The 18287-nt window shown below is 46.3% G+C and overlaps 1 protein-coding gene across 1 annotated transcript in view; it reads right to left on the bottom strand.

The window, feature by feature from the left end:
• CSN3 (COP9 signalosome subunit 3) overlaps positions 1-18287 on the bottom strand; it is a 191482-nt gene that overhangs the window by 68996 nt on the left and 104199 nt on the right. Inside the window, exon 3 of the mRNA XM_068360049.1 lies at positions 8783-9000. Within this exon, the coding sequence (XP_068216150.1) occupies positions 8783-9000 (218 nt within the window). The remainder of the gene's footprint in view (positions 1-8782; positions 9001-18287) is intronic.

The following is an 18287-nucleotide window of genomic DNA, read 5'->3' as shown; positions in this document are numbered from 1 at the left end:
GTGTCTTGAGAGTGAGATCCTTCAGGGAGGCTGAATGTAATGGCTCAAACCTGTCTGACATGAGGAACCTTAGGACCACGTCTAAGTTCCATCCAGGAGTTGCCAAACGACGTTCCTTAGAGGTTTCAAAAGACTTAAGGAGATCTTGTAGATCTTTATTGTTGGAAAGATCTAAGCCTCTATGCCGAAAGACCGAAGCCAACATGCTCCTGTAGCCCTTGATCGTGGTAGCTGAAAGGGAGCGAACCTTTCTCAGATGTAAGAGAAAATCAGCGATTTGGGCTACAGAGGTACTGGACGAGGACACAGATGCTGACTTGCACCAGTCTCGAAAGACTTCCCACTTCGACTGGTATACTCTAATGGTAGAAGCTCTCCTCGCTCTTGCAATCGCACTGGCTGCCTCCTTCGAAAAGCCTCGAGCTCTAGAGAGTCTTTCGATAGTCTGAAGGCAGTCAGACGAAGAGCGGGGAGGCTTTGGTGTACATTCTTTACGTGGGGCTGACGTAACAGATCTACCCTTAGAGGAAGACTCCTTGGAAAGTCTACCAGCCATCGAAGTACCTCGGTGAACCATTCTCTCGCGGGCCAGAGGGGAGCAACCAATGTCAACCTTGTCCCTTCGTGAGAGGCGAACTTCTGCAGTACCTTGTTGACAATCTTGAATGGTGGGAATGCATATAGGTCCAGATGAGACCAATCTAGAAGAAATGCGTCTATGTGTATTGCTGCTGGGTCTGGGACTGGAGAGCAATAGATTGGAAGTCTCTTGGTCATCGAGGTTGCAAAGAGGTCTATGGTGGGTTGACCCCAAGTCGCCCAAAGACTCTTGCACACGTCCTTGTGGAGGGTCCATTCCGTAGGAATTACCTGACCCCTCCGACTGAGGCAGTCTGCTAAGACGTTCAAGTCGCCCTGGATAAACCTCGTTAACAGGGAGATGCCTCGATCTCTTGACCAAATGAGCAGGTCCCTTGCGATCTCGTACAGCGTGAGGGAGTGGGTGCCTCCTTGCTTGGAAATGTATGCCAAGGCTGTGGTATTGTCGGAGTTGATCTCTACCACTTTGTTTCGAAGGAGACTCTCGAATTTCATCAAGGCCAGGTGGACTGCCAAAAGCTCCTTGCCGTTGATGTGCATGCTCCTCTGACTTGAGGTCCACAGACCTGAGCATTCCCGACCGTCCAGGGTCGCACCCCAACCCAAATCCGACGCGTCTGAGAATAGTACGTGGTTTGGGTTCTGAACTGCTAGGGAAAGTCCCTCTCTCAGACTGATATTGTCGTTCCACCAATTCAGGCATGCCTTTACTGGTTCGGAGACCGGGATTGAGACCGTCTCTAATGTCTTGTCCTTTTTCCAGTGAAAGGCTAGATGGAACTGGAGAGGTCGAAGGTGTAGCCTTCCTAGCGAGACAAACTGCTCCAGGGATGATAGAGTTCCTACTAGACTCATCCAATTCCTGACTGAGCACCGTTCTCTCTTCAACATCAGTTGGACTTTGAGCAGGGCTTGCTCTATTCGGGTGGCAGACGGAAAAGCCCGAAAAACTGGACTGCGAATCTCCATCCCTAAATACAGTATAGTTTGGGATGGAATCAGCTGGGACTTTTCTAGGTTGACCAAAAGTCCCAATTCCTTGGTCAGATCCAATGTCCAATGAAGATCCTGCAGACAGCGATGACTGGACGAGGCTCTGAGAAGCCAGTCGTCCAAGTACAGGGAGGCTCGGATTCCCGATAAATGGAGGAATTTTGCTACATTCCTAATAAGCCTCGTAAACACGAGAGGAGCAGGACTTAGGCCAAAGCACAGGGCCCGAAACTGGTATACCACATTGTTGAAAACAAACCTCAGAAACGGTTGGGAATCTGGGTGTATGGGGATGTGGAAGTACGCGTCTCTTAGGTCGAGAGAGACCATCCAGTCTCCCTTTCTGACCGCTGCTAAGACTGATTTCGTGGTCTCCATGGTGAACTTTGTCTTCGTAACAAAGACGTTGAGTGCACTGACGTCTAGCACCGGTCTCCAACCTCCTGTCTTCTTCGGTACTAGGAAGAGACGGTTGTAAAACCCCGGTGATTGAAGGTCCGAGACTTTCACCACCGCTCCCTTCTCTAGCAATAGAGACACTTCTAGGTTTAGGGCTTGTCTCTTTGACTCCTCTCGGTACCTGGGAGAGAGGTCGATGGGGGAAGTCGCTAGAGGAGGTTTGCGTACAAATGGAATTTTGTACCCCTCTCTGAGCAACCGCACAGATTGTTGGTCTGCGCCCCTCTTCTCCCAGGCCTGCCAGAAGTTCTTCAATCTGGCTCCTACTGCTGTCTGAGGCTGTGGGCAGTCAGACTCTGCCACGTGAGGACTTGGCTCCTCTCTTCTTTCCTCTCTTTCCCTCGGCACGAGTACTTCCCCTGCTGGGAGCTCTGCCACGAAAGGGCGGAATAAATCTGGACGCCGGAGTGTCGATCCTAGGTCTAGCAGAAAAGGATGTAGAAGGAGTCCCTTTGCGAGCAGAGGACGCCACCAAGTCATGGGTGTCCTTCTGCACGAGTGAAGAAGCTATGTCCTTAACCAATTGTTGCGGGAACAAAAACTTTGATAAGGGAGCAAAGAGCAGTTCAGATCTCTGACAGGGAGTAACTCCTGCTGAAAGAAAAGAGCAAAGGGACTCTCGCTTCTTTAAGACTCCCGACGTAAAAGAGGAGGAGAGCTCATTGGAACCATCGCGGATGGCTTTATCCATACAGGACATAATCAGTAAGGAGACATCTCTATCAGCCGATGAGATTTTCCTACTTAAGGCTCCCAAAGACCAGCCAAGGAAGTTGAAAACTTCAAAGGCTCTGTATATGCCTTTCAGCAGATGGTCAAGGTCCGAGGAGGACCAACTAATCTTCGAGCGTCTCATGGCTAGGCGGCGGGGAGAGTCTACGAGGCTTGAGAAGTCACCCTGGGCAGAGGCAGGGACTCCCAAGCCGAGAACTTCTCCCGTGGCATACCAGACGCTCGATCTAGACGAGAGTTTCGACGGAGGGAAGGCAAAGGCCGTCTTCCCCAAACTCCTCTTGGTTTCCAACCAGTCGCCTAAAAGTCGTAAAGCTCTCTTGGAAGAGCGAGAGAGCACAAGCTTTGTAAAGGCTGGCATGTTAGCAGGTAAGCCTAGAGCAAACTCAGACGGTGGCGAACGAGGAGCAACAGCGACGAAGTGATCGGGAAAAAGCTCCTTAAAAATTAACATGACTTTGTTAAAGTCCATTGATGGAGGAACTGTTCTAGGTTCGTCTACATCCGAAGGATGATCATCATGATGAGGGTCAGCAACGTCCTCATCTGAAGGATCTTCATCTGACAACTGCTGAGTAACAAGCAAAGGGGTTGGCAATGCTTGACACGCAGAGTCCACACGCACTGGTGCATTAGTAGCAGTCCAGGACGCAACGTCATGTAACTGCTTAACAGCCTGTGAACTGTCAACAACAACAGGAGCGGGAGGACGCTCGACGTCAACTCGAGACTGTTTTGACTGCCTAGACTGAGCAGTCAAAACAACTCTAGACTGCGGTGGTTGACGCTCAGCGTCAAAACAAGTCAACTCCGCTGGTTGGCGACCGTCCTGAACGTCAACAGGAGCATTAGGAAGTGGCCGAACGCCCAAATGCGGCTGAAAGTCAACACGTGACCGCATCGAGTGAGGCTCTACATAGCGTGACTGACGTGACTTAGCTACGCCAACGTCAACAGGACGAGCAAAGGCTCGTTTGGGCGGCTGAAGGCCAGGATCTCGATGAGATAAACGGCGAGGATCAACGTGAACCTTATCGGCAGAATAGTCTTCCATAAGGGAGGCGAGCTTAGTCTGCATGTATTGCAGTATAACCCATTTAGGATCAACGGGAATGGGTGCGGTAAACGACGGGGTTAACGTCTGAGACGGCACAACCTTGCCTACACCAAGACTCTCTGAGCCTGTGTAACGTTGTTGCTTAGGTGGCGAGCAGTCATCCGATGACTGCAACGGGTCAGAACTGTCCCAATGACTACAGCCAGGACGCTGGACCTGTCCTGAAGGGACCGACTTTCGCTTAAGGGGCCTAGAAACCTTGCTCCACGGTTTCTTATGCGAAAAGCCTTCGGATGACGAGAAAATGGGCTCTCTCGTCTTATGGTAGGGGCGATCTTGGTGAGACACGCCTGATACCATAGAGGGAACGTCTGTTCGCTGATCAAGGCCTCTCGAACCCATAAGTCGTACGACATTACTTCTCCCCTGGGCTTGGGAGCTTGCAAGAGGTCTCGGACTAGGTGAACGACAGGCACGAACAGACGAACCCTCGGTCGCAACACTGTTCACAACACTTTGCGCACTAATCACTTTCCCACTATTTTCCGCTGTGGCACTCTGACACTTAAGCTCTTTAACGTCAGCCATGAGTTGATTACGATCAGTTGCTAACGCTTCAACTCTTTCACCCAAGGCATGAATGGCACGTAACATGTCTTGCATTGATGGTTCCTGAGTGCCAGAAGGGGGGTTAGGCACAACCACTACAGGGGAAGGATTAGGATCAGGGGCATGTGGAGAGGAAAAATCTACTGACCTAGAGGAACTCCTCCTTACCCTATCTCTCTCTAGCTTACGAGAATACTTGTCATATTCGAGCCAATCGAATTCCGAAAGGCCCACGCATTCCTCACACCGATCTCCTAATTGACAGGTTTTACCCCCGACAATTAGAACACACAGTATGTGGGTCGAGAGAGGCCTTTGGAAGACGCCTATTACATTCCCTAGCATTACACTTACGAAATCTAGGGGCTTGTGAAGCGTCAGCCATTTTGAATTAGTCAAAGAAAGTAAAAAAAAAACAATCCAAGTCATCAACAATTAAATCTGTCCAATAAAGAGTTCAAGAGTTTAAGTTGAGGAAAAACACCTGCATTGCGAAAGCTCAAACCAAAATGAAGTACTTCACCAAATATGTTGAGAAAACTCCAGGTTATACAGCGAGTATTGATACGTCTTGTCGTCAAGGTCGACAGAGAAGAATTGAAGGCTTGTTTACATGCATGTGTGGTATCTGGCCGATAGTTGGCGCTGGTGGGCACACCCGCAACCTTCATAGCGATCGCTCGCGAGTTTTTGTGTGTGTTTTCTGTCGAGCCGCTGAGCAGCAGCTATTATATATTCACCGGCTAAGTTAAATATTTAAAAAAAAAACTTTACATTCATTGAAGTGACTGTTATTCCGTAATAATTCCACGTCGAATAGCCATCAAAAGATATCAAACTACTCATCAATAATAATGAACTTTACATTGTACAGAAATATAATGAAAATATAAATTCCTATCCTTTGACACAAGAGGTATTCTATAATATATAATTATAAGGTAGGGTAAAGCACTTGTGTAAAAAAACTTCATATATTTATTGAAGTGACTATGTTATTCCGTAACAATTCCACGATAAATAGCTGTCGAAAGATATAAAACTACTTGACAGTAATAATGGATTTTATGTTATACAGAAATATAATGAAAATATCCATTTGCATCCTTTGACACAAGAAGTATTATATATATAGTGCAATTTATAAGGTATATATATATTAAATTTAAACGATAAGCAAAAAACTGATAAAAAAAGATACATATCTGAGAGAGAGAGAGAGAGAGAGAGAGAGAGAGAGAGAGAGAGAGAGAGAGAGAGAGAGAGAGAGAGAGAGAAATAAATTTAGTTCAGTAGACAAGGTTTGTTCATTCATCTCTCAATCCACCTTGCATGAACCGGATCATTCCAGTTTTGGGTATTACACGAGCTTGGAAATAGAAACTGCGCACGTAAGAACATGGCGAATACTGTACTGTGTAGAATGGCAATAAATGGAAATAAGGAAAATAAGTTAACTTTTACTATTGGAAACAATGAACAATATTAATATGAAATATATAAGACATGAAGATGATGTTATTTTGCAGAAATGATAGTTGAGAAAAAATGAATAAGAGAAAGACAAATATTGTGTGTGCCAACAATTTGCATTACTGGTAAGTTTTTGGCTCGTTGTAGGTGGGACATGTAGTTAAGAGGCGAAGAGGCCTTGTCCGGGCTTTTGGAAATCCTGCCCCCTTTGGAGGGAATCCGGAGTTAGCCAACTACATTTGTCTCGGACAGATACCTACCCACCAAAAGTCACCTAGCTCTGAAATTCAGACCATCCAGCCATGGTGTAAAAGGAAGCTTCAAGGAGGGCAGGAGATTGTCTGTCTTCTGAGATGCAGTTATAAGCTCCAAGAACTACAAGAAAGAGAGGGCAGACATCAGAGGCAGTCACAGAAGACGAAGATAGAAAGCAGCCTTATAGATCTGGAGAGGAAGAAAATCTACAGGAATTCTCACTTTCGCCATTCAGAGGCTACAATTTTGTTTATTTTTTTGCCTTCGGGTCCAGTGTACCTTTATTGTCAAAATTTGCAGTTTTCCTCTAGTAAAGGATAAAAATGGACATAACTATCCATACCCTACTTTTATGAGAGATTTAGAATGATTGTCATAATAAGGTTATCATTAAGTTCTGTGCATTAACAATTAACTTTGAGGAAATAATTTATTTAAGAAGCCCCGCTATTAAACTGTAATTGATCATAGGAGGCTCCACAGTTATGGTAAGCAGCTCTTCTAGGAGTACACTCCAAAATCAAACCATTGTTTTCTAGTCTTGGGTAGTGCCATAGCCTCTGTACCATGGCCTTGATGTTCATTATTTCTCTTGTAGTTTATTTATTACCATATTTCCATTCCTCAGTAGGCTATTTTTACCTGTTGGAGCCCTAGGGCTTATAGCATCTTGCTTTTCCAACTAAGGTTGAAGCTTAGGTAGTAATAACAACAACAACAGGGACTGTTTCTCATTAAAGGGAGCCAGAATGCTAGGTGCTTCCTTGGGCCCTATTGCTTCCTGCTGTGCTTTGACTGGAGGCTTTACTGGTTCTTGTTTCCTTCCCAAGATATCCAAAGGCAGAATGTTATCAAAATCTATGGGAGACGGCCTGAATTGGCCAACGAACAAGACCTGTGCATCCGTGAGTGGATTGTATGCCCCAGGAGGAGGACCCATCTCCTTGGTCTATGCCTTTTTTTATAGTGTCTTATTTGGATAATACCCACCTCCTCTCACAAGTTATTGATATCCTTTGATTTAGGTTTAACTACTCCAGCTTGATGGGATTCTAGGTGTTGCTCTAACCCCGACACTTTAAGGGTTGTGGTATCACAATAGAAACACCCATAGCTGGCATTCTGCCAGACTCTGGTTAGAGACCCACTCAAGCTCAATAGAATTGTTAATCTAGTGTCTGCACCCTCACTCTCTTTGTGAGCAAAGGAGGGGGGGTTCAGGAGAGCCTATAGGTCCACCTACTGAGTCATCAGCAACAGAAGATCGATGGTCTACATACAGGGTGCTGTACTTCATGGAGAGTGTGGGCTTGCAATCTTCTGGAAGGTCTGAAGAGCTTGAGCTCTCGGGCCAAAGTAATGAGCTAGCACTTCTGAGCTACCTAGTCACATGGATCACCAGGTGAGAACAGCAACTCGCACTTGTGGTTGTGTCCGCTGAAAAACCCAGAACTTGTCAGAGTGCTTAGAAGGAATGCAGGGATGCATACTTTTGAGCTGAGACACAAGCTACTGAGTGTGCGCGTTCTTTCCCGAACTGAAGGGGAAGATGCAGGGGATACACTCGCACAAGTGACACCCTCAAAGATCCTCAGATGACCAAGTACCTACAGAGAAGGTGGAAGATCCTGGGGGCAAGAAACCAAGGAGAGGAGAAGTAACACTCTCCAGCCAAGGCCCCCAAGCCAACACCTCCACTAGCCTAGCCTTCAAACACAAGGTAGGCCAAAGAAGACATAAAGCGTCTTGTACGCTAAGCTCCCCTCAAGAGGAAGCCCCTATATTTTGTCAGGGAAAATGGGAAATGCTTCCTGCCTCTATGATTGCTCCAATGTTAAAGGGCCACTGCTCTTACCTGATCACCTTCTAGAGGAGGCCAACTGGGAATAACCAGAGGGGAGAGAAGTCTTTGACCTTTAAGGAAGATTCAGAAGGCAAAGAATCCCTTATGGACTTCTTCCTCCTCCTGCAGTACAGAGGGAGAGATGTCTTTGACCTTTGAGGAAGATTCAGAAGGCAAAGAATCCCTTATGGACTTCTTCCTCCTCCTGCAGTACAGAGGGAGAGAAGTCTTTGACCTTTGAGGAAGACTCAGAAGGCAAAGAATCCCTTATGGACTTCTTCCTCCTCCTGCAGTACAACTCCCACTAGGAGGATGGCCAGTTCTTACAGTTGTTGCAGAGAGAAGCCTGAGTCCAGGAGTGTCCTCTACATGCAGTGAAAAGGTGAGGGTCAGTCTCCCTATTGGATATAAACATGCTGCAACTACAGCCCAACACTCTTGGGCATGTCTGCATGTCCAGTATACCTCACAGAGATACACACAAATGCCACCTGTAAAGAAAGGTGAAGTTTTGATTGCAGCCAATATATCCAGAGTGAGGTGAGAACATCTAGTCATACCCAAGGATGAAATCAAAGTGGTTTGTCAGCAAACCAGCAGGGGGGCGGTGCTTCCCCACTGATAACTAGTAAAAGCCAGTCAATTGTTGACACTACATTAAAAGATTTAACACCTTGGCTGATATCATACTTCTATGAAAAGAACAAGAGTTTGTATTCATGTTGGAACAAATTCAATTTTACTAATTATAAGCAACATACCTCTTTACTTATGTCCATAATATCAACATCCATGAGCTTGACAGCTGGTTTGAAACACTTTGAAAGGAGACACAGGTGTACTAAATGAGCATGAATTGAAGTCAAGTGTAGAGGAGATTCCTGTGTCTTCCGAATAGCTGTGCTCAGAACCTCAATTCCTCGCATGGCACAATTACCAGCTACAAGCAGGTCAGCATAACTTCCACATAAATCTGCCACTGAAATTACATTCACAAATATATATTAACATGAAATAAAACAATGTATAACATCCCTTTTCATCTATAGTAAACATCTCAAAAAAGCATTACAGTAATGCTGTGCCTACATTTTAAAATATTTTCAGTTCCAAGATCTTTTCAACATTAAGCATAGTACACTAAACTACAGTATTACCTGTAACAGTAGTTCACTTATAAAAAAAACATACAATTATTTCTATAAACCTCCAGATGTTTGTACTGCTTCTCTTTCGAAACTGGTTAAATGTTGATATCTACCCTTAAATTAAAAATTTTATTTTTTTTTTTTTGTAATAATCCTCTAGTGTAGTATTGGGATCATATGGTGTTGTATGGTACAATGCAAAGTGGATAGATCATATTCCTTTGACTTTCCTTTCTGTTATCACAATAGGTTCTCGAGCACATGATTGCGGGTTCAGATAATAATTTTGTCTTTAAGGATATTCAATATACAGACACTATTATTTATTGAATTCAAGATGTCCCTCTGGCTTCTCTATGTCTTCTTGTGAAGGTTGATTAAGGGATTTATTGCTGAGCAATAATTATCCTTATTCTCTGCGTCCTGAGGAGGACACTAAACTAAGATTTAAGTAACCATTGGGAAGTGTACAGTAATTCCTTTTAATTTCATCAAAGAATTACCTTCAATTGCTAGCTGTTCAAGTACTGTAAATGATTCAAGTCAAAAAAAGGAATTGACTTTTGAATTAAGGGAAAACCAGAAAAGACTAGGCAAGGTGGTGTAAGGTAAATGAAGTAGCCAATGACACCAGCTATTACCAAAATTGCAAGTTGTTCAGACATTATCAAAAACATTTTAGTCTCTGTAGGGAGTATACTTTAGGTGAAACTGAAAACTAGCCATAAGACTTTTAGGACGGTATAACTACCCATACCTAGTAAGCAGGGTAGTACTGGCAACCCCGTTCACACACACACACAAACCTTCTTTCTGCTTCTGAGACGGCTCCCCATTCCCTTCGTCCAGCATGCAGTTTCTCTCTTGCTCGCAGGACTCTCCTTGTATCGAGTGTCTAGAGTAACCATAGAGTAACCATCCTCCCACTGAGAGAGATTGGTAGGTGGCAGAAGAGAAAGTCTAAAAGGGAGTATTCTCCTTCGGGGTCATCCTCAATGGCGAAGAAACCTCTACTTCCTTCCCCGTCAGGTCGATCCCTCCACTCCGACTCTGCTAGCTCGTTCTTTTCTGGGGAACAGTCGAGTAAGAGTGATGGCCACTCTGGAGGTAATACACCGATAACGCTCTCACGACCCCTAGAAACTGTCACTTTCCTTAGCGAAGCAGTGGCGTCCACCACCAGGGGTCTCTCATTACTGCTTGCAACAACTCCTGCCTTCCTTGGAGCTTTCGGGTCTTCCCGCTAAGGAATGGTTTTTTGAGAGCACTACGGTCAGGGGCACAGCAGGAGTGCATATAGTATCTGCTTCCCTATGGATTAAGCCCAGTTATCCTTATCGAAAATCTGGAGGTAATGCTCCAACAGTTTTCTCATGCCCTTAGTTGCAGTTCTCTTTGCAATGCTACCTTCATTCTTGCAGTTCTGGCGTACAAACGGGAGTAGTTGCAATCGGTACACCTCTGAGTTACCTGTAAGGGTTTTCTACCTTGTTTCTCCTAATACTGGATTACGAGGGTGACCCAGAAACTTCTTTAATGAAAGGAGTTTCAACCGGTGCTCCTCGGAGTTACCAGAGTGTTCTTTCTCTTGTTCCTCCTAATACTGGAGTTAAGAGGTAACCCAGAAATTGGCTTCGGCTACGTTTCAGAGGCAACTCTAGATGCCGACCTTCAACTTTAGCTCAGCTCGTTGACGGGAAGCAAAGAGCACTGGCCGTAGGTCCGCCTCCAGGTATTGGACAGCTTCCCCTTCTGAGGGAAAGTTAACATCCACCAGGTGTTGGGCAACTTTTCCTTCCGAGGGAGAGTTAGCCTCCGCCCGCCTCTGTTTAGCAATCTTCTCTCTTGTGGGGAGAATTGCCGACAGCAGCAACAAGGGTTGGTCACCTGCTTCTTCCATCAATGAGTCTCCTGGGATTTAACTCTTAGGGGCTATCACCAACATCATGCCTTTGGCCACCACGAGCTTTGGGAGGCCAGGCCCTACGGGGCCTGTGCCTCATGGTCTCTACCTATTACGAGGGAGAAACTACTCGTAGGATTTAACCCACCTACAACGTGCCTCTTAAGACACAACAAAGCTCATGGAGCTTTGTGAGGCCAAGCCCTTCGGGACCTGTGCCTCATGGCTTCAACCTCTTACGAGGGAGAAAGTGCTGTTCTTCAAGTCCAGCACAGACGTTTTCGTTCCCTTCCAAGGGGATGACATAAGGCTACTCACCAACCCCCTGTGGGGGCTGGGATGAGCATAAGTACTTCACAAAGACCTTTTTTTTTGCAGACACATGCGCAGTGCTCTGCACCCACCCACTGAGCTCTAGGGAGGTGGGTAGGTGAGCTCTTCTGCCTGAAAAAGGTCTGCAAACATCCAAGATCTGCGATCAACAACTTGCCAGCTTGCACAGTACCCTAACAAAGGAAAGTTTTGTTTTCCTGCTGTGCATTTACACACAGAAAAACCTTTTTCTGGGTCGATCTGTGGCGCCGGGTGAAAAGACCTTCTAAAAACCTTTTTTTGGGCTCAGCCATGTCGTCCTGATGGAAGGTTCCTTTAGGCAGCTTTCTACGGGATATTTGACTACAGTGACACTCCCAGAGAATTGACCACAGGTCTCCAGAATTCTAACTCCTGGCGCGAGTATCCTTAAAATAACTTTAAGGATATCGCATAATATCAGGGGACGTATTTCTCGATACGACACATAGCAATCTTCACGTTGAGTATTTAATCTTTCCTGTGTATAATTTTTGGCTCCCTTCTCACAGTTAAATCAGCATAATTTAGATGTGTTTAGTGGAGCAGAGCCAGCACCGGAGGCGGCCATTTTGGACCGCTGTCGTACGCCATAAATGCTTTATTTAGTTAGTAGTACGGCGTTCCCGGTATTTAGCTATACTGTAATGAAATTCCAGCTCTTTAGGCAAATTATACTAATGATGATAAGATTTACACATGTAATATTTCCTCTTCTGATAAAACGTTTTGATCGTATACGATAGGGCCTCGGTGGTATTAGTGTAGCCGAGATCCCGACTCGAGTTAGGCTAGCCTAACACGTTTTAGTATACTTTAGTAACGTTATTCCCGTTTATCCTCTCGTATCGTTTTATTAATTTAATCATTTTATTAATTTAATCGGATAGAATATCTCCTAAAATTACTATCATAATTCGATACTCGTCTCTTTTAGAGAAATGAGGATAAATCCTTCCTTCCCCCAGAGTGCTGCCACCAGGCGGCAACCCTATCTTTCCTTTTGCCATAGAGTAGTGTACTCCGGCTTTACTGATATAGTGTTTCTGTCCAACCCCTTTGCCAGTGAGTATCCCGGCTTTGAAATACGACAGTAACTCAGGGTATTCAGTCTTGTTGCCGGCAATGCTACCGATGGGGGATTGGTCATTCCCCTGCCGGCTACACCGTTACCGGCATAGCTTCCCGGCTCCCCTAGTCCACAACTGAAAGTGGTAGTACAATTGCCGCCACCTTTCTCCCTTGTGGACTAGAAGACATGTCTTATAATCCGGCAATGTCCTAGGCTAAGGAATCGATATTCCTCTGCCGCCCAAGACGGCACCGGCATAGGAAACTACGTTTCCTTGATTTGTAGCCGAAAGCAGGAGGCATACCTGCCGCCTTCTTTCTATGCAATATATAAGACCCTTTCCCTTCCCTCTTCTGTCCTTTAGTGATGGCCTAGCCGTCACGATCCCTGTGGCCGGTATTCTACAATCACCCCGCTTGCCGGGCTGATTTCGATGCCGGCCGGGCTCCTACAAAGGCGGTTAGGTTGCCGCTTCGACCTTCTCCCTAACGGAAGCAATGCTCCGGGAAAGGTTGAGCCGGCCCTGACGGCTGCCAGCAGGAGACCCACTATAACTTTGAGTATTCTTCAGTCCTCCAATAAACTGCCACCCACAAACCCTGTAACCGGCAGTGCAACCGGCAACAGATATTGTGGCTGGATGGAAGCTAGAATTAATACATTCTCTCCCCTTCCATTTGAATCCTAATTCTGGAAAGTAGGCAGTAGAGGCAGTAGTCCCTACAACCCTAATTATTGTACTAAACTATAATAATACGGTAGTCCTTCTCTCCATTCTTTCTCTCTCTCTGTCGGCTAGTGCCGCCAGGTACTAGCCTAGCTCGGTAGTATACCGGCAGAACTACAGTATAAGATTATACAGTAGCCAGTATTCCTGCAGTATAGCAAATATAACAAATTTTTAAGTAATTTGTATTTTTCCTAACATACTTACCTAGAACTACTTTCTTAGGAGTTACTGGTAATTCTCCCCAACCGACCAGAATTTTGTGTAGTTTACCCTATTCCCATTTTCTATGGGTGACCTCAGGCGGAGTGATATGCGCCCTGAGGCGACCCGGGGTCAGAGAGCGTGCTAGTTCAGGTCGTGCTCCTCAGTAAGTTTCTGGTCGCGACGTGATTCACATCTCGCCGCGCTCTCTCTTACCCAGTGCGACCCTTTGTGTCCCCGACCCTTTGTGTTTACCACGTGGCTCCTGAAGTATGCGGTCATGTACTGCAACCACAAAAGCAGGGACTTTTGTGGCCACCAGATGTGCAAGTCTCATGCCCCCTGCTCCATCACATCTGAAACCCTAAGGTATTGGAATCCGAAGGGTTGCACCGTCTGCTCGGCCTTGATGTCCGAAGGTTTCGGTGATCCCAAGACAGCGGAGTCGAGGGATACTGCAAGGGAAACGCTCCGAAGGTGGGTAAGAGGGTTCCAGAAGAACTCTCTGGGACCTTACCTGCCAAACGAAGCGATTAGAAGCCTTCTGTTCCATAAGGCCACATCCGACGCGGTTGTCTCAGGCACAGGTAAAGCCTCCCCTCGTACAACTGACGATAAAGGCTGACATTAACAAGGCTTTAGAAGGCATGGACATGCATCAAGAAAGGATGTCAGAGGTATCCTCGGACACTGAAATAGATCTTCTTCAAGAAGACCCAGAAGAAGAGGTGGCCCAGCCACCCGAAGAGGAAGAAGGATCCGTATCGACAGTGACGAAGACCCCCTACTGTCTGTGACTGCATATCAACCTGTGCCGTCAACCTCTTCGGCCCCTCAACCGGACCCGCTGTTATCCAAAGGCAAAGTGCTCATGGCGCAGATCCAAATGATGATGGAAGCAATGCGTAAGGAGCAGCAAGAGATGAGAAGGGAAGTCAGGGAGGCACACCGCTCAGCCGCTTTTAGCGGCTCCCACAGGCGGGTCAAAGTCTCTGACTTACCCCAATGCTCCGAAACCAACCCCTGGAGGTATGCGGAGTTCATTACCATGATGAATGGGAACTCTACATCTCTGAGGAGAAGGGGGCCATACCTCTCGACGATCTCCAATTCTGGCCGAACATTTCGGCTTGCCCGGAAAGCTTCATGAGATTGAAAAATGAACCTGCATCTAGAGAAGAGACGAAACCTAAGGTGGTCATGGTCTTTGATCATGACAAGGCGCAGGCTCTCTTGACAAGTAGCCAGAAGAAAGCCGGCTATACGAATTCGAAGGTTTCTGCTTTGAGCAAGAGGCACCCTACCTTCTTTGTTCCTTCCTCCAGAGCTTTTCTCTTTACGGCTAAAGCTCTCCACTACGTGCTAAAAGCAGTTGATGCGGGCAAACCATGCCCTACACTAGAAGAATGTAAACCAATGTCTCTAGCCCTGCCTACCGGCGAGAAGGATTGGAACGAGGTCCATCTAACCTTCTCGATCTCAAAACTAGATCCAGATATTGCAGGACAGCAGTTCAATGAGAACCTTCCGAAGTTGTAGGATTTTCTTCTGCGAAGGGAACAGGAGACAAACGAGACACTAGCCGCCTCTCTGTCTCTCCAGAACTGTATAGAGATGTGCGCAGGCATCTCAAGTACCCCAGATATGTACACGATCCTAGCCAAGATGCACATGGCTACCCTAGTAAAGGACATGTACACTTTCATGAAGGCCAGGAGGGCCTATAGAGAGTACGTGTTTGCCAATGCAACGGTCAAGTACGAGCCCAGGAAAGTGATTACTTCATGTATCTGGGGCACAAGGACCTCTTCCCAAAGGAAGCAGTCCAAGAGGTAGTTGCTAAAGCCGCCACGGAGAATAGGAACCCTCCCCAAAAGTGGGGCATGTCTTCCAAGAGGAAATCATCCTCTGACACTGGTCCCCAACCCAAGAACAGGAAGACGAAGAAGCCACAAGTGCCTCATAGACCTGTACAGCATCCCACAGTTACCATAACCACAGTGCCCCAAATGGTTGCCCAGCCGCAAACCACATTCCAAATGGTGCCTCAGCAGTTAGTAGGTCAGTTACCAGCCTTTAACCCAGGCTTTGAGAGGCACACCACTACCTTTCACCCTAAAGGTAGAGGATTTAGAAGAGGCTCCTCAAGAAACCCCTTAAGCGGTAGAGGAGGACGTGGTCAGGGTAACAAACCCTCCGGATCATCTAAGCAATGAGATGCTCCAGGTAGAGGAAGACTCTTCCACTTTTGGGATCGTTGGACCTTCAATCCCTGGGCCCACAGCCTTATCAAGAATGGACTAGGGTGGAAATGGAACCAAACTTCACCTTCCTTTCCTCTATTCTTCCAACACTCCACCCCCTTATTGGAAGAATATACCTTAGAACTCTTGAACAAAAAGGTTATAAGGAAAGCAAAGTCCATTTCAGGGAAGGCTGTTTTGTGTTCCCAAGAAAGACTCAGACAAACTCAGAGTCATTCTAGACTTGTCTCCACTCAACAAGTTCATCGAGAACAACAAGTTCCCGATGTTAACCTTAAAACACATAAGGACCCTGTTACCGAAAGGGGCGTACGCAGTCTCAATAGACCTGGCAGATGCTTACTGGCACCTACCAGTCAGCCGCCCCCTCTCCTCCTACCTAGGATTCAAGCTACAGAAGACAAAGTATGTCTTCACAGCCATGCCCTTTGGACTAAACATAGCCCCGAGGATATTCACAAAACTTGCGGACACAGTCGTACAACAGCTACGCTTAGAAGGCATTCAGGTAGCAGCATACCTACTCGACTGGCTGGTGTGGGCAGCATCCAAGACTGCTTGTCTGCAGGCAGCCACGAAGGTGATCCAGTTCCTGGACCATCTGGGCTTCAAGATCAACTACAAGAAGTCTCGCCTCTCTCCAGCTCAAGAGTTTCAATGGTTAGGAATCCATTGGAACTTGCAGTCACACCGCCTCTCCATTCCACCGAAGAAGAGGAGAGAGATTGCGAGTTCTGTCAAGAGACTACTGAAATCCAACAAGATTTCAAGATGCCTACAGGAAAGAGCACTGGGCTCTCTCCAGTTCGCAGCAGTAACAGACCCAGTGCTGAAAGCACAACTAAAGGATGCGTCAAGAGTCTGGAGAAGATACGCATCAAACACTCGAAGAGATCAATAGAGATCAACACCAACCTTACTGCGATCGCTTCTGAGGCCATGGTCAAAGGTCAAGAGCCAAGCAAGGACAATTCCCTTACAACCACCTCTACCGTCGGTAGACATCCACACAGATGCCTCACCGGAAGGATGGGGAGGTTATTCCCATCAAAGGAAAGTACAAGGGAACTGGTCACACCAGTTCAAGACCTTTCACATTAACATTCTGGAAGCCATGGCAGTCTTCCTAACATTGAAGAAACTATCCCCTTACAGATCAGCCCACGTCAAGTTGGTCTTGGACAGCGAGGCGATAGTGAAATGACTGAATCGACAAGGCTCAAGATCGCCCTACATCAATCATGTAATGTTGGTCATCTTTCGCTTAGCTAGAAAGAGAAGTGGCACTTATCAGCAGTTCACCCACAAGGGTTCTGCAATGTGACGGCGGACGCTCTATCCAGGCGAAAACTGATAGAGTCAAAATAGTCCCTAGACACAGACTCATTCTCCTTCATCTTGGAAAAAGTCCCGGAACTGCAGATCAACCTCTTTGCAATAAGCGACAACAAGAAACTACCTCGATATGCGGCCCCATACGAGGACCCTCGGGCAGAAGCGACGGATGCTATGTCCCTCAATTGGAACAGATGGAATCATATCTATCTGTTCCCTCCAACAAACCTCCTGCTGAAGGTCTTCAACAAGCTGAGATCCTTCAAGGAGACAGCAGCAGTAGTGGCCCCCAAATGGCCCAAGAGCAATTGGTTCCCTCTAGTGATAGAACTAAAGCCGAGGCTGTTTCCTCTACCAAACCCAGTTCTATCCCAACTGGTTCAGAAATCGACTGTCTACGCTTCATCATTGAGAACCCAAAACCTACATCTCATGATTTTCTCGCTTTAGCAGCCAAGAAAAGGTTCGGGATCTCAAAAGACAACATCGACTTTATAGATGAATACAAGTCAAAGTCAACCAGAAGACAATATGAACCATCTTGGAAGAAGTGGGTCTCCTTTGTCACAGCAAACAGGCCGGCAGAAATCTCGATGGACTTCTGCCTTTCCTTATTCATCCACCTTCATGAGCAAGGCCTGGCTTCCACTACAATAACTACGAGTAAGTCAGCTTTGACTAGACCTCTTCTCTACGCCTTCCAGGTGGACCTGTCGAACGAAATCTTCAATAAGATTCCAAAAGCATGCGCTAAACTAAACCAGCAACCCCTCCAAAGCCCATATCATGGTCCTTGGACAAAGTCTTGCACTATACTTCGAACTTGAACAACAAAGATTGTACCCTAAAGGATCTAACACAAAGTGATATTCTTGTTCACTATAGCCTCAGGGGCTATAGTTAGTGAAAAAGTGGGCCTATCTAGAAACGAAGGCCATATTCAGTTCACTGAAGAGGGAGAACTGAATCTCTTTCCCGATCCTACCTTTCTCGCCAAAAACGAGCTACCAAAAGGTAGGGTCCTTGGAGAATCTGCCCTCTGAAGGAAGATGTCTCTCAAGGTCGAGTAGAGTGTCTTAAGGTCTATCTTTGAAAAACTTTAAGACTTTAAGGAAGGACAGCTCTTCCTAGACGAAACTTCAGGATAAAACTTATCCCTAAAACATCTGAGGGCAAAACTCACCTACTTTATTCGCAGAGCGGATCATGACAGTACACCCGCAGGTCACGATCCTAGAAAAATTGCTTCCTCACTGAACTTC

The sequence above is a fragment of the Palaemon carinicauda genome, chromosome 36 (genome assembly GCF_036898095.1).
Source record: "Palaemon carinicauda isolate YSFRI2023 chromosome 36, ASM3689809v2, whole genome shotgun sequence".
Classification (NCBI taxonomy): domain Eukaryota; kingdom Metazoa; phylum Arthropoda; class Malacostraca; order Decapoda; family Palaemonidae; genus Palaemon; species Palaemon carinicauda.
The sequence above is the reverse complement of the archived record's forward strand: the minus strand, read 5'-3'. Positions and strand labels throughout refer to the sequence as shown.